The sequence below is a fragment of the Rhinoraja longicauda genome, chromosome 16 (genome assembly GCF_053455715.1).
Source record: "Rhinoraja longicauda isolate Sanriku21f chromosome 16, sRhiLon1.1, whole genome shotgun sequence".
NCBI lineage: Eukaryota > Metazoa > Chordata > Chondrichthyes > Rajiformes > Arhynchobatidae > Rhinoraja > Rhinoraja longicauda.
Genome location: NC_135968.1, coordinates 450540 through 465934, shown reverse-complemented (window position 1 = coordinate 465934; position 15395 = coordinate 450540). Strand labels below are relative to the sequence as shown.

Sequence of the window (15395 nt, the reverse complement as noted above, 5' to 3'; positions counted from 1 at the left end):
AACTCACTAAATTTCAATAAACTTTGCAATCAATATTCCCTTTATCGTAGGACGATAAGGGAATGGAATATGTCTGAAGAAGGGTCTCGACCCGAAACGTCACCCATTCCTTCTCTCCTGAGATGCTGCCTGACCTGCTGAGTTACTCCAGCATTTTGTGAAATAAATACTAGGGAATAGAATATGTTACCACCCAACATACAATGTCAGTCATTTAAAAAGGGGATTAAAAATAATATCAAGTTAAGTTTATTTGTCACAAGATGTGCAGTGAAATGAAAGTGGCATCACCTGCGGCTTGTGCTAAACTACACCTGCGGCTTGTGCTAAACCTGTGTGCTAAACTACAAAACAGAATAGAAAAAAATACAGTAAATTAAATTAGTCCCTGGTGATCTGAGTTAACAGTCCTGATGGGCTGTGGGAAGAAACTCCGTCTCATCCTCTCTGTTTTCACAGCGTGACAGCTGAGGCGTTTGCCTGACCGTAGCAGCTGGAACAGTCCGTTGCTGGGTTGGTAGGGGTCCCCCACAATGTTTTTTGGCTCGGATTGGATCTATATTCCTTTATTCGTCCCTCACTGGGGAAATTTACAGTGTTACAGCAGCAAAGTGGATAGCAAGAGATCATTGATTATAAATAAAAGTAAAGACAAGGATAAATTGTCACCAGTTTACTGTGTATTCCTTAACTGTTACCGTTGACTCGATTGTGCAACTTAGATCTCCTCAACTTGGTCAAAAAGGCCCACTTCAAAATTTAATCACTGCACTACTCACTCCGACCTGCGCGAGATAACCACTTATGAGGGTGTTTGCGCAGTAATCAACCAGAACCATGGGGGTCGAGGGGGGGAAAGTGGGGGAGGGTGGGGGTCGAAGAGTTTGGGCGGTGAGGAGGGAAGTGGGGGAGGGTCGAAGGGTTTGGGGGTCGAGGAGTGAGGGAGAGAGGAAAGGTGGAGGGGAGTGGGTTATTGATGGGATGTGTGTGGGGGGGTTGTACCGACCTGGGGGCGCCGAGCATCCGTGCACCGCGCTGAGCTCCCGCTTCGGGGGTGGGGTGGGGGACGCGGCCGCGCGCCGTGTCGAACGGGGCTGTGGCTCGACCTATAGGACCCGCTCACATCCGCCGGGGACGTGGCTCTGATTGGTCGGACGTCGGGAGAGGGAGGTACCTAGTCCTTTGTGACGTCAGATCCGGGACGGCGGAACTCGCTCCCATTGGCCGCTGACGCTGCCCGTCAGTAGAGGGCGGAACTCGCTCCCATTGGCCGCTGGCGCTGCCTGTCAGTGGGGAGGGGGGAGCGGGACCTGGTCTCCGGTCACGTCAGACCGGTGCGTCGCCACCGCCGATGGGACGAGGCCACCGACTGATCAGCGCCGGAGCTCAGGTGGGGAACAGCCGCGGCCGCCGCCGTTTGGCCCCGCGTAATTTCCTCCACCCCCTCCTCCCTTCTCGAGGGCGATCCTGCCACCGGGGACCCGAGGAGTGGGATGTGAGTGAATGAGTGAAGGAAGGAGGTCTGGGCGATCTCTAATCCTCCGATTGCAGCGCCCCCTAGCAGCGGGAGGCCGCCGTGCAGCATATTTGGACAGCCGGTCACAGTGCCCCCTGGCGGCAGGAGGGTTGAGTTTAATTTATTGTGCAGTGAAAAGCTTTTTTGTTGCGTGCTAATCAGTCGTCAGATACGGGATTTACGTTGGGTGCATGACTTGTGTGACTCCAGCACGGAGACATGGTTTCCCCCTGTCGAAGGTGATAAGTGACAGGAGCAGAATTAGGCCATTCGGCCCATCAAGTATACTCCGCCATTCAATCATGGACAATCTATCTCTCCCTCCTAACCCCATTCTCCTGCCTTCTCCCCATAACTCCTAACACCCGTATCTCAGTTCACGGAACGGTAATGAGCCAATATTGGGAGAAAGGGAGGTGCAACAAGACCTGGGTGTGCTTGTACGTCACTGAAAGTAAGCATGCGGCTACAGCGGGAAGAAAGCAAATAGCATGTTGGCCTTCATTGCGAGAAGTTTGAGTTTAGGAGCAAGGAGGTCCTACTGCAATTGTACAGGGCCCTGGTGAGACTGGACTTGGAATATTATGTGCAATTTTGGTCTCCTAATTTGAGGAAGGACATTCTTGCTATTGAGGGAGTACAGAGTTCGTTCACCAGGTTAATTCCCGGGATGGCGGGACTGACAAATGATGAAAGAATGGGTTGACTGGGCTTCTATTCACTGGAATTTAGAAAGATAAGAGGAGACCTCATAGAAACATATAACATTATGAAAGGATTGGACAGGGTAGATGCAGGAAAAATGTTCTGGATGTTGGGGGAGCCCAGAACCAGGGGTCACAGTTTAAGACTAAGTGGTGGGGCATTTCGGGCTCAGATGAGGAAAATCCTTTTCACCTAGAGAGTTGTGAATCTGGAATTCTCTGCCACAGAGGGCAGTGGAGGCCGATTCACTGGATGTTTTAATGGGAAAGATAGATTTAGCTCTTAGAGCTAACGAAATCAAGGGATATGGGGAGAAAGCAGGAACGGGGTACTGATTGTGGATGATCAGCCACGACCATATTGATTGGTGGTGCTAGCTCGAAGGGCTGAATGGTCCTTCATAATCATAATCATACTTTATTAGGCAAGTATGTTTTGCAACAAACGAGGAATTTGATTTGCCATATAGTCATACCAATAAAAAGCAAAAGACACACAAAATACATTATAGACAATAGACAATACGTGCAGGAGGAGGCCATTCGGCCCTTAGAGCCAGCACCGCCATTCAATGTGATCATGGCTGATCATTCTCAATCAGTACCCCGTTCCTGCCTTCTCCCCATACCCCCAGACTCCGTGATCCTTAAGAGCTCTATCTAGCTCTCTCTTGAATGCATTCAGAGAATTGGCCTCCACTGCCTTCTGAGGCAGAGAATTCCACAGATTCACAACTCTGACTGAAAAAGTTTTTCCTCATCTCAGTTCTAAATGGCCTACCCCTTATTCTTAAACTGTGGCCCCTTGTTCTGGACTCCCCCAACACTGGGAACATGTTTCCTGCCTCTAACGTGTCCAACCCCTTAATAATCTTATACGTTTCGATAAGATCTCCTCTCATCCTTCTAAATTCCAATGTATACAAGCCTATTGCAGTGTATACAAGCCATTGTAACATAAACATCCACCACATTCCTCACTGTGATGGAAGGTGCAAAAAAAAGTTAAATCTCTCCCCTTCTTTGTCCTCCCGTGGTCGGGGCACTTGAACCTTCCATTGTCGAGGCAATCTTGGCTCCCGTAGCTGGCGGTTGGGCCCTCTGCACCGGGGCGATCAAGCTCCTGCATCGGAAGATGTCAGCTCCCTGCGCCGGCTGTTCGGACCCCAGGTCAGGGCTAATCGAACCTCCTGCAACTTGGAGCTTCCCGACATCAGTCTCTACCCGAGACTGCGAGCTCCTCAGTGTTGAAATCCGCAGGCCGCAGTTGGAGCTTCGATCCCAGGCAAGGGATCGCAGGTAAGTCCACGGCCCCACGGTGGGGCTCCAAGTCAGTCTCGAGCAAGGCCATCAGCTCCGCGATGTTAGGCCGCAGAGTGACCGGAGATACGATCCAGAAAACAATCGCAACTCTGGCAAGGTAAGAGATTGAAAAAACGTTTCCCCCGACCCCACCCCCCAAATAAATCAAACCAGAGAACATTAACACAAACTTTTAAAACACACTAAAAATAACAAAAAAGACGAAAAGTGGTAGCGGGTGAAGTCGTTGCCGCAGTCGGAGCAGAATGGCGGTTCGGCACGGTGGCCAGATGCTCGGTGTCCCCAGGTGGTGCTGGCTCGAAGGGCTGAATGGCCTACTCCTGCACCTATTGTCTATTGTCTATTGTCTATTGTGAGTGCAACGCCACCTCACCCCCTTCCCCCTACACCCCCCATCCCCCACTTGACCCCTTCATTCCCACCCCACACTTCCACCTTTACCCCTGATCCTCCTCCCCACACCCTCACTCCCCCTTTCACCCCCTCCTCCCCGCACCTTCCCCCCCCTCCCTTCAAGCAATGGTGATGTTCACGTGTTAGTAATGTCCTGTTTGGATTTAGGGTTTAAGAGCCGTTGCTGTGGACGTAGAGACGGGGACGTGAGCGGCCATTGAGGGCTGCCAGCATGATGGGATGTGTGACCACATGACGGGGCCCAACAAGGAGAAGTGTTATGAGTGCGACGTGTGTGGCAAGGCCTGGCAGCACCCGTGCCTGCTGGAGACCCACCGGCGGGCGCACACGAGGGAACGCCCCTTCGACTGCTCGGAGTGCGGCAAGAACTTCACCAGCTACGGGACCCTGCTGCGGCACAACCGTGTGCACTCCGACGAGAGGCCCTTTGACTGCTCCTACTGCGGCAAGTGCTTCAAGACAACGAATGCCCTGAAGAACCACCGGCGGGTGCACACGGGCGAGAAGCCCTTTGGCTGCTCCACCTGCGGCAAGTGCTTTGCCCAGTTGTCGGCGCTGAGGCAGCACCGGCGGGTGCACAGCGGTGAGCGGCCCTTCACCTGCTCCAACTGTGGCAAAGGCTTTAAGTCGTCGCCGGACCTAACGGTGCACCGGCGCCTGCACAGCGGTGAGCGTCCCTACACCTGCGCCCAGTGTGGCAAGGCCTTCACCCACTCCTCCAACCTGCTGAGGCACCAGCGGGTGCACAGCGGTGAGCGGCCCTTCACCTGCTCCGACTGTGGCAAAGGCTTCAAGTCGTCGTCGGAGCTGTTGATGCACCAGCGCCTGCACACCGGGGAGCGGCCGTACACCTGCAGCAACTGCGGCAAGGGCTTCACTTGCTCCAAAAACCTGCTTGTGCACCAACGCATCCACACCGGCGGGCGCCCCTTCGCCTGCACCCAGTGCGACAAGGACTTCACCCGCTCCTCCAAGCTACGGGAACACCAGCGCATGCACGACGATGAGGGGCCATTCACCTGCGCCCAGTGCGGCAAAGGCTTCACCTGCTCCTCCAAGCTTCTGGTGCACCAGCACATCCACACCAGCGAGCGCCCCTTCACCTGCGCCCAGTGTGGGAAGAGCTACACCCGCTCCTCCAACCTGCTTAGGCACCAGCGAGTGCACGCCGTAGACCATCCCATCCCCAGCCCGGTGAGTGGAGAACGCTTTGCCGTGGCCTCCCACGTCCTTTTTCACCCAGAGAGTTGTAAATTTGTGGAATTCCCTGCCACAGAAGGCAGTGGAGGCCAGTTCATTGAATGAATTTAAAAGAGAGTTAGATAGAGCTCAAGGAGCTAGTGGAATCAAGGGATATGGGGAGAAGGCAAGCACAGGTTACTGATTGTGGATGATCAGCCATGTTCACAATGAATGGCGGTGCGAGCTTGAAGGGCCGAATGGCCTCCTCCTGCACCTATTTTCTATGTTCCTATGTTAAGTGAAATGTGGGAAAGATTCTTGCTAAGATTGAAAATAAAAGGCTCTCTGGAAGTGATCTTGGCTTCGTCTCACTTTGAGATTAAGCATTGAGGCCCAGAAAATCATCCATCCACCCCCACACCTTTCCCTACCTCACACTCTGTAACAAGCTAAAGGTTTTGTAGGAAAGAAAACTGCAGATGCTGGTCTTCAGTCTGAAGAAGGGTCTCAACCCGAAATGTCACCCATTCCTTCTCTCCAGAGATGCTGCCTGACCCGCTGTTACTCCAGCATTTTGTGTCTACCTTTAAGCAAAAAGTTTCTATCAGCAGAGAGAAGCAATGTTCATCATTGAAGGCAGAAATGGCTTCAAATAGTGAGAATTGGTGGGGAACAGCCTGAAACAAAATGTAACATTGTTTGCTGTCAAAAACGTATTATGTGCACAGTGTAATAATTGCCCTTTTTCTTCTGCAACATTGGTGACGGCTGCATTAGAAAAAGGTGACTAGAATGTCCTTCTAGTTCTGGCCACTAGAACATCTGGGAGATTGTTTGTATCTTCCTTGGTGAAGACAGATCCAAAGTACCTGTTCAACTCATCTGCCATTTCCTTGTTCCCCATAATAAATTCCCCTGCTTCTGTCTTCAAGGGACCCACATTTGCCTTATCTATTTTTTCATCTTCACATACCTAAGAAAGCTTTTACTATCCTCTTTTATATTATTGGCTAGCTTACCCTCGTACCTCATCTTTTCTCCTGTATTGTCTTTCTAGTTATCTTCTGTTGCTCTTTAAAAGAGTCCCAATCCTCTGGCTTCCCGCTCTTCTTTGCTATGTTATACTTCTTCTCTTTTATTTTTATGCTGTCCTTGACTTCCCTTGTCAGCCACGGGTGCCTCTTACACCCCTTAGAATCTTTCCTCCTCTTTTGGATGAATTGATCCTGCAACTTCTGCACTATTCCCAGGAACACTTACTTCCAGCGGCAGCTGAGGAAACACAATCTACCACAGGCAATTATGGTCCAATTCTACACTGCCATCGTTGAGTACGTCCTCACCTTCTCCATCATGGTCTCGTTTGGCTCAGCCACCAAGCACGACATCCGGAGGCTGCAACGAATCGTTCGATCAGCTGAGGTTGTTGGCTGCAACCTTGCCCCCCATTGACGAACTGTGCACTGCAAGGGCCAGGAAGCGTGCGGGTAAGATCATCTCTGAGCCCTCTCACCCTGGCCACAAACTCTGAAGCATTTCCCTCTGGAAGGTGACTCCGGACTGTCAAAGCAGCCACAGCTAGACTTAAAAGCAGCTTTTTTTCCTGCAAATAGTTGCTCTACTCAATAACCAAAAGTCTGGAGTCTCTTTTTGCTCTGGTTTATTTCACTCACATGTTTAAACCGTAATGTTGTATTCTTCATGTTTCAATGTTTTATGCTTTATTCTTAATGGTTTACTGTATGTTCGTGTTGTTATTTGCGAGCGGAGCACAAAGGCACATACATTCCTTGTATATGTACACACTTGGCCAATAAACTTATTCATTCATTAAACAAATAAAATACAACAGCAGCCAAACGATATTCCCAACTGCAGGTAGTATAAGAAAATAACTGCAGATGCTGGTACAAATCAAAGGTATTTATTCACAAAATGCTGGAGTAACTCAGCAGGTCAGGCAGCATCTCAGGAGAGAAGGAATAGGTGACGTTTTGTGTCGAGACCCTTCTTCAGACAACTGCAGGAACTATCTTTGAAGTAGTGGGGAGGTGTCCGACTGCCCTACGGCTACAGATATGCATGGAGGCGAGAATAATTTCTTATCGTTTCTGGAGATGGTTGGCATTTTTCTTATTATTATTAATAGCACAACATGAATTCTGAAGAATTCCAAAGAACACAGTAAGGTCAGGAGAAACTTGCTTTATTTCTTACGTAAGGCACAAATGCATCAAGACTTTCTTATGAAAAAAACCCACTTTAAAATGCCTTTGAGTTTTGGGGCCAGTTGCAGACAGCTGGTACTGTGAGCAGTCGGCTGTGGGCAGCTTGGCCCACATTTTGCATTTTCACTTGGGTACAGTATGAATGAGAAGACGCTGATACTGTTGATTGTCTGCTCCTCGACAGGGCCAAGGAGGGCTGACAGTTGGAGATGACAGTTGACAGTTGGGGATTTGAAGCTCTGCTCAAGCCCCTTGAGTGAACAGTCGTGTGGTGCTCCTCTCAACAGCAACTAGCATCAACTGTTCTAACTAAGCTCGCGTGTGTTCATCCACTGTTTTCGTTAATAAAACCTGTTTGATTCACAACGCTTGGTTTACTACACCATATTTTTTGGTTCACCAGATAATGGCTGTGATGTATGCGTCAAACGTGATGTCTTATTCTGACTGTTACTGGCCTATTTTGGAAATATTGTATATAATTAAAGGAACATGCATGTTTGGATAGAAGCTGCTGAAAACATTTTGAATAAAGGACTTGATGCAAATGTAAAAAAAACCTCCGTTTGGCCGACATCAAGTCCTTAATTCACGAGGGCGCTGCACCGCGGCCTCCCGCCGAGAGGGGGCGCTGCGACCTTCTTTCCCTCATTCACACACATCCCACTCCTCGGGTTGGCGGCCGCAGGATCGCCCTCGGGAGGGGGGTGGGGGAAAGGACGCGGGGCCGAGCGGCGGCGGCGTCGGCTGTTCCCCCACCTGAGCGAGCGGAGGCCGCCTCACGTGACCGGCGACCAGGTCCCGCCCCCTCCCCATTGACCGGAAGCGACAGCGGCCAATGCGAGAGAGTCCCGCCTCCCCGATCACAAAGGACCAGGTACCGCCCCCTCTCGGCGTCCGTACAATCAAAGCCGCGTCCCCGGCGCAGGTGAGCTATGGGTCCAGCTGGGGGGTGAGGGTGGCGGACAGCGCTCTCCGCAAATCACAGCCGCCCATCCCGCCCTAGCAACGGTTGCCACGGCGTGGCCAACCAATCAAGGGCCACGTCATTGGCCCCGCGTCCTTCCCCTTGCCCCTTCCCGAAGGCGATCCTGCGGCCGGCGACCCGAGGAGTGTGAGTGAGTGAGTGAATGAGGGAGGGAGAGAAGGAGGTCTGGGCGCCCTCTAGTCCCCCGACCGCAGTTGGAGCAGCCGAAGGGACGTTCTCCCGTCTGCGCCCGTCGGTGGGTCTCCAGCAGGCACGGCTGCTGCCAGGCCTTGCCACACACGTCCCTCCTTGTTGGGCCCCGTCATGTGGTCCTCCACCGAAGCTCGGCCCACACACCGAGCAGATGTGGGGGTGGGGGGGGGGGGAGACTCACCGGCACTCTTGCCCCCGCCCTGAATGGCCACTCACGTTCGCGTCTCTCCGTCCACGGCAACGGCTCCTAAACCCTGCAGGAGGGGAACATAGCCTAGGGTCAACAAGCTGGCAAATAGGACATTACTTACACGTGAACATCACTAGTGCTTGAAGTGGGGGGAGCGGAGTGAAAGAGGGAGGGGGGTGGTGGGAGGGGTGAAGCGGGGAGTGGGAAGAGAAGAAGGGGAGAGGTGGTGAGAAGACGAGAGGGGGGGAGGGGGGATGAGGACCGTGGAAGTGAAGGGGGGTGAGTGAGGTTTCAATGTTCAAAAACACTTTATTTGTCCCCGTGGCGCAATTTACAAAGGCACGTAGAGTAGTAGAAAAACTACTGGGGGGGCATTAGCAGGGTGAGCAGCGGGACAGGGAGTGGTTGGTTGGGAGTTGAGGAGCTGAACAGCCTTGGGGACAAAGGTTGCCCTTCTCAATAGACAATAGGTGCAGGAGTAGGCCATTCGGCCCTTCGAGCCAGCACCGCCATTCAATGTGATCATGGCTGATCATTCTCAATCAGTACCCCGTTCCTGCCTTCTCCCTATACCCCCTGATTCCGCTATCCTTAAGAGCTCTATCTAGTTATCTTTTGAATGCATTCAGAGAATTGGCCTCCACTGCCTTCTGAGGCAGAATTCCACAGATTCACAACTCTCTGACTAAAAAAGTTTTTCCTCATCTCCGTTCTAAATGGCCTACCCCTTATTCTTAAACTGTGGCCTCTTGTTCTGGACTCCCCCAACATTGGGAACATCTTTCCTGCCTCTAACATGTCCAACCCCTTAATAATCTTATACGTTTTGATAAGATCCCCTCTCATCCTTCTAAATACCAGTGCATACAAGCCTAGTCGCTCCAGTCTTTCAACATATGACAGTCCCGCCATGCCAGGAATTAACCTAGTAAACCTACCTCAATAGCAAGAAATATCCTTCCTCAAATTTGGAGACCAAAACTGCACACAGCACTCCAGGTGCGGTCTCACTAGGGTCCTGTATAACTGCAGAAGGACCTCTTTGTTCCTATACTCAACTCCTCTTGTTATGAAGGCCAACATTCCATTGGCTTTCTTCACTGCCTGCTGTACATGCATGCTTCCTTTCAGTGACTGATGCACTAGGGCACCCAGATCTCGTTGTACGTCCCGTTTTCCTAACTTGACACCATTCAGATAATACTCTGCCTTCCTATTCTTACCACCAAAGTGTATAACCTCACACTTATCCACATTAAACTGCATCTCCTCAGTGTCCTACAGCCTGGGCAGCGAAGCCGGCATCCTGAGGGGGGGGGGGGGGGGGGGGCATTCAAACAGAGAACAGGACGTGTGAGGGGTCCTGTAAAATCCTGCCAGCTGACCTTAGCATCTGCTGGTCGCATAGGGTGGAGAGGGCTCTGACAGGGAGTCCAATAATTTATAACAGACTTTGACTGTGCTCTACAGGCAGTTTCTGTTCTGAAGACTGATGGAGTGGAACCAGCTGGTGAAGGAGAACATGATGATGCTCTCAATGAAGGAGAAGTAAAAAGTCATGAGGATGTCCTTGCTGACCCCAAAGGAGTTGAGCTCCCTCAGGAGATACTGCCGCTGCTGGCATTTCCTGAGGATATCCTCTGTGTTGGAGGCAAATTTCAGCAGGTTGTCGAAGACTGTGCCCTGGTACTTGTTTTCCTCAACAATTTCCACAGGCTTCCCGTGGATAGTGGTGATGACTGCCGCAGCCAGTTCCCTCTGCTTGTTGGAGAAGATCACTACCATTTCCTTGGTCTTGTTTGCATTTAGTTCAAGACAGGAGTTGTTGCACCACTCCTCGAACTCACTAAGAGCTGAGCTGTGGTGATGTGAGGGGCCCGAGAGCAGAGATAGGAGAACGCATCAGCGAGTGAGACAGAGGGAGTGAGGGGAGAAGGGGGTTGTGGAGCCAAGTTGGAGAATGGGAGGCCGCATCATCCTGGGGGCTCCGTGTCGAGCTGCCCGCACGTCCGCCAGCCCACCGCCCTGCGCCGTGACGTATTTTTTCCCCCGCACTTTGTGCTGATCTTTGGTAGACGCAAGGAACTGCAGATGCTTCATACACTAAAAGACCCTCTATTCCCCTCTTGCAGTGTTTAGGAGCCGTTGCTGTGGACAGAGAGACGGGGACGTGAGAGGCCATTAAGGGCGGCCAGGGTGCCGGTGAACGCCCCTCCATCAACTCGGTGTGCGGGCTGAGCATCAGTGGAGGACCACGTGAGGGGGAACAACAAGAAGAAACGTTATAAGTGCGACGTGTGCCAAGGCCTGGCAGCAGCCGTGCCTGCTGGAGACCCACCGGTGGGCGGGAGAACGCCCCTTCGACTGCTCCGACTGCAGCAAGACCTTCAAGACGGCGCGGGACCTGAAGATCCATGGGCGGGTGCACACGGGCGAGAAGCCCTTTGGCTGCTCCACCTGCGGCAAGAGCTTTGCCCGGTCGTCGGGTCTGAGGCGGCACCAGCGGGTGCACAGCGGTGAGCGGCCCTTCACCTGCTCCGACTGCAGCAAAGGCTTCAAGTCGTCGTCGGAACTGTGGATACACCGGCTGGTGCACACCGGGGAGCGGCCCTACACCTGTAGTGACTGCGGCAAGGGGTTCACCCAGTCCTCCAGCCTGCTGGCGCACCGGCACACCCACACCGGCGAGCTCCCCTTCATCTGTGCTCAGTGCGGCAAGGGCTTCACCCAATCCTCCAAGCTGTTGAGGCACCAGCGCACCCACACTGGCGAGCGCCCCTTCACCTGTGCCCAGTGCGGCAAGGGCTTCACCCAGTCCTCCAGCCTGCGGGTGCACCAGCGTGCCCACACTGGCGAGCGCCCCTTCAACTGCGCCGAGTGCGGCAAGGGCTTCACCCGCTCCGACAGCCTGCTGCTGCACCAGCGCACCCACACCGGCGAGTGCCCCTTCACCTGCGCCCAGTGCGGCAAGGGCTACAACCGCTCCTTCCAGCTGCTGAAGCACCAGCGGGTGCACGCCGGCGACCGTCCCATCCCCAGCCCGGTGAGTGGCGACAACTTTGCCGTGGCCTCCCACGCCATGTCTCACCAGCACGTGCACACCAGTGGCCAGCCCTACGACTGCCAGTACTGCGGTGAGGCGTTTGACAGCTCGCGGGGGCTGCGGCAGCACCGGCGGGCCCACGCCGGCGAGCGGCTCTTCCCACCGCGGCAAGCGTTTCAAGAGCGCACGGGTGCTGCGGGAGCACCAACAGATACACACCAGAGAGAGGCCCTTTGAGTGCACTGAGTGTGGCAAGAATTTCACCTGCAAGTCCAGCCTCTGGCAGCACCGGCGTACCCACACCGACGAGCGCCCCTTCACCTGCCCGTTCTGTGGCAAGGCCTTTGCCCTCTCCTCCAGCCTGCTGGCACAACGCGCTGTGGATGGGCGCTGTTTAGGTAGACACAAAATGCTGCCAGGAATGGGTAATGTTCCGGGTCGAGCCCCTCTTCCGTTTCGACCCGAAACGTCACCCATGCCTTCTCTCCAGAGGTGCTGCCTGTCCCGCTGAGTTACTCCAGCATTTTGTCCTTTTTTGCAAACCAGCATCTGCAGTTCCTTGTTTTTAAACCATTCTGGTAAACCCCCTCTGCACCTTCCCCAAAGCCTCCACATCAGTACGGTAATGGAGTGCCCTGAACTGTATGCAATACTCCAAATGCGACCTGACTAATGTCCCTAAAAGCTGCATGGAAACATTCCTCTCTCATCTCACACCCTATTATCTGTTTGTTTTCTTTCGCCTGTCACTCACTCCACCCATCTGCCGATCACCCCCTCATCTGTTAACATAGTGTCAGTCTGAAGAAGGGTCCCAACCCGAAATATCACCGATCCATGTTCTCCACAGTGCTGTCTGACCCGAGTTATTCCAGCACTCTGTGAAACATCACCTATCCATGTTCTCCACAGACGCTGCCTGCCCCTTTGAGTTACCTAGAGCCTGACTCCAGTCTGCAAAGACATAGAAAATAGGTGCAGGAGTAGGCCATTCGGCCCTTCGAGCCTGCACCGCCATTCAATATGATCATGGCTGATCATCCAGCTCAGTAACCTGTACCTGCCTTCTCTCCATACCCCCTGATCACTCTAGCCACAAGGGCCACATCTAACTCCCTCTTAAATATAGCCAATGAACTGGCCTCAACTACCTTCTGTGGCAGAGAATTCCACAGACTCACCACTCTCTGTGTAAGACTGGGCCCTCGTCCACTACCCACCCCATCCTTGCTGCCCAACATCAGTCTGGCCACTTCTCCATCTCCAACAATAGAAATTAAGGAGGTGGGGAGGCTATTCAGGAGACAAAAAAGGCGGAAATCTCTAGGACCGGACAATATTTCCCCCTCTACCCTCAACCTCTGTGCCGAACAACTGGCACCAGTCTACACACATTTTCAACCAGTCCCTGCAAACCTGTACTGTCCCTGCCTGCTTTAAAGTCTCCACTATTGTCCCTGTACCCAAAAAGTCGTTCACTGGTCTTAATGACTGCAGGCCTGTCGCACTGACCTCTGTAGTCATGAAAACCTTTGAAAGACTTGTACTGGCCCAGGTGAAAAACATCACAAACCCCCTGCTAGACCCTCTGCATTTTGCATACCGGGCCAATAGATCAGTGGATGACGCAGTCAACCTAAGCCTGCACTTCATCCTCCAGCACCTAGACCGCAAGGGGGCCTATGCCAGGATTTTGTTTGTGGATTTTACCTCAGCATTTAACACCATTGTGCCAGAGCTACTACACTCCAAACTCTCCAAGTTGACTGTGCCTGAACCCCTCTGTCCCCCTCCCCTCCCCCCACTCACCATCAACAACACCACAGTCGCATATGTGGAGTCATTTAAGTTCCTTGGAACCATCATCTCTAAGGACCTTAAATGGGGGGCCACCATCGACTCCACAGTCATAAAGGCCCAACAGAGGATGATGGTCCAATTCTGGTCCAATTCTATACTGCCATTGTAGAGTCTGTCCTCACCTTCTCCATCACAGTCTGGTTTGGCTCAGCCACCAAGCACGACATCCGGAGGCTGCAACGAATCGTTCGATCAGCTGAGAGGTTTGTTGGCTGCAACCTACCCCCCCATTGACGAACTGTACATTGCAACGGCCTGGAAGCAAGTGGGTAGGATCAGCACTGACCCCTCTCACACTGGCCACAAACTCTTTGAAACACTTCCCTCTGGAAATCAACTCCGGACAGTCAAAGCTGCCACAGCCGGACGTAAAAACAGCTTTTTTTCCCGCGAATAGTAGCTCTACTGAATAACCAAACATCTAGTCTCTTTGCTCTGGTTTATTTCACTCACTCGTTTAAACCGCAATGATGTATTCTTAATGTTTTATGCTTTATTCTTAATTGTTTACTGTATGTTCGTGTTATTTGTGAATGGAGCACCAAGTTCCTTGTGGAGTTCCTTGTATATGTACATACCTGGCCAATAAAATTATTCATTCATTCATTCAATTTGGTAGGTCGGGAATGTTCTAGGTGTAGGTTTGCAGTGATGTGTGGTCAGATGCAAGCCTGGGCAATGTCATATGAAGGACAAATTGTTGCCCATGCAGCATTTCCCACCTCTCCACATCGCTGATTGGTCCAAAGGAACAGCAGAGCCATTAGTTTGGCACCAATGCCGTCACAGGAACTGCCAGAACGAGGTTGCAGACAATGACAAACTGCCTTAGGGGCTCTGGATTTTTCTTGAGGTTTACTCCTGGAGCCTTTTCCGTGACTGGATATGGCCACAAGGCAGTGGAGGTTTTAGATCAGAGTTTTACCTCTCCTAGATGGACCGCCTTCCAAGGCTGACGAGCCTCATCTGCCCGATGTTGTAGACCCAGCATTTAATGTGACTTTTGAGTTTTCCAATGGGTTTTCTGGATTTAGTAGTAAACTGTCACCAGAATGATAGACTTGGAGGACAGAACCAATGCAAGTAAAATAAAGAGAGTTGTAAATCTGTGAAATTCATTGCCTCAGAAAGCAGTGGAGGCCAATTCTCTGAATGCATTCAAGAGAGAGCTAAATAGAGCTCTTAAGGATAGCGGAGTCAGGGGGTATGGGGAGAAGGCAGGAACGGGGTACTGATTGAGAATGATTAGCCATGATCACATTGAATGGTGGTGCTGGCTCAAAGGGCCGAATGGCCTACTCTTGCACCTATTGTCTATTGATAGTTCTGAGCCAGCATCTACCATAGGTGGAAACCTGCTCACATTCATTGAAATCGGGAATAGGATCCTTGCAGCCATACAAGACGCCTTTCATCACCTTGGTCTGGTATGTATTTATATGCTTGAACTGAAAGACCTTGTGGCATTAAGATATGCGTCCCTTCCTGAGAATATACTCCTGCACCTATTTTCTAACTGTTTGAATGTGGCAGAATGGCATGATGGATTAATTACTATGTGCTCCTAATGGTCACCTGTGTATTTAGCATTGGTGTGACATCATTGTTTAAATGGGAGTCACCTTGCTGGAATGTTTGATTGTAATCTAACAGAGATAAGGATAATGTTCTTAAAACAGGCCCGACTCTTTAAAATTGTTTATGTAGAAACGGCACAAAAAAAGGGGACAGACCAAATCGCTCTTAAAATTCCAA

General features: G+C 51.8%; 2 protein-coding genes across 2 annotated transcripts in view; both read left to right on the top strand.

The window, feature by feature from the left end:
- LOC144601057 (uncharacterized) overlaps window positions 1–7896 on the top strand; it is a 31551-nt gene extending 23655 nt beyond the window's left edge. Inside the window, exon 4 of the mRNA XM_078412988.1 lies at window positions 4290–7896. Within this exon, the coding sequence (XP_078269114.1) occupies window positions 4290–5262 (973 nt within the window). The 3' untranslated portion in view covers window positions 5263–7896. The remainder of the gene's footprint in view (window positions 1–4289) is intronic.
- Window positions 7897–10229: 2333 nt separating this feature from the next.
- LOC144601226 (uncharacterized) lies at window positions 10230–14246 on the top strand. The gene is given in 3 exon segments (XM_078413202.1): window positions 10230–10285; window positions 11012–11933; window positions 11935–14246. Coding segments are annotated over 3 exon segments (1335 nt in total). The 3' UTR covers window positions 12292–14246.
- The last annotated feature ends 1149 nt before the right edge of the window (window positions 14247–15395 follow it).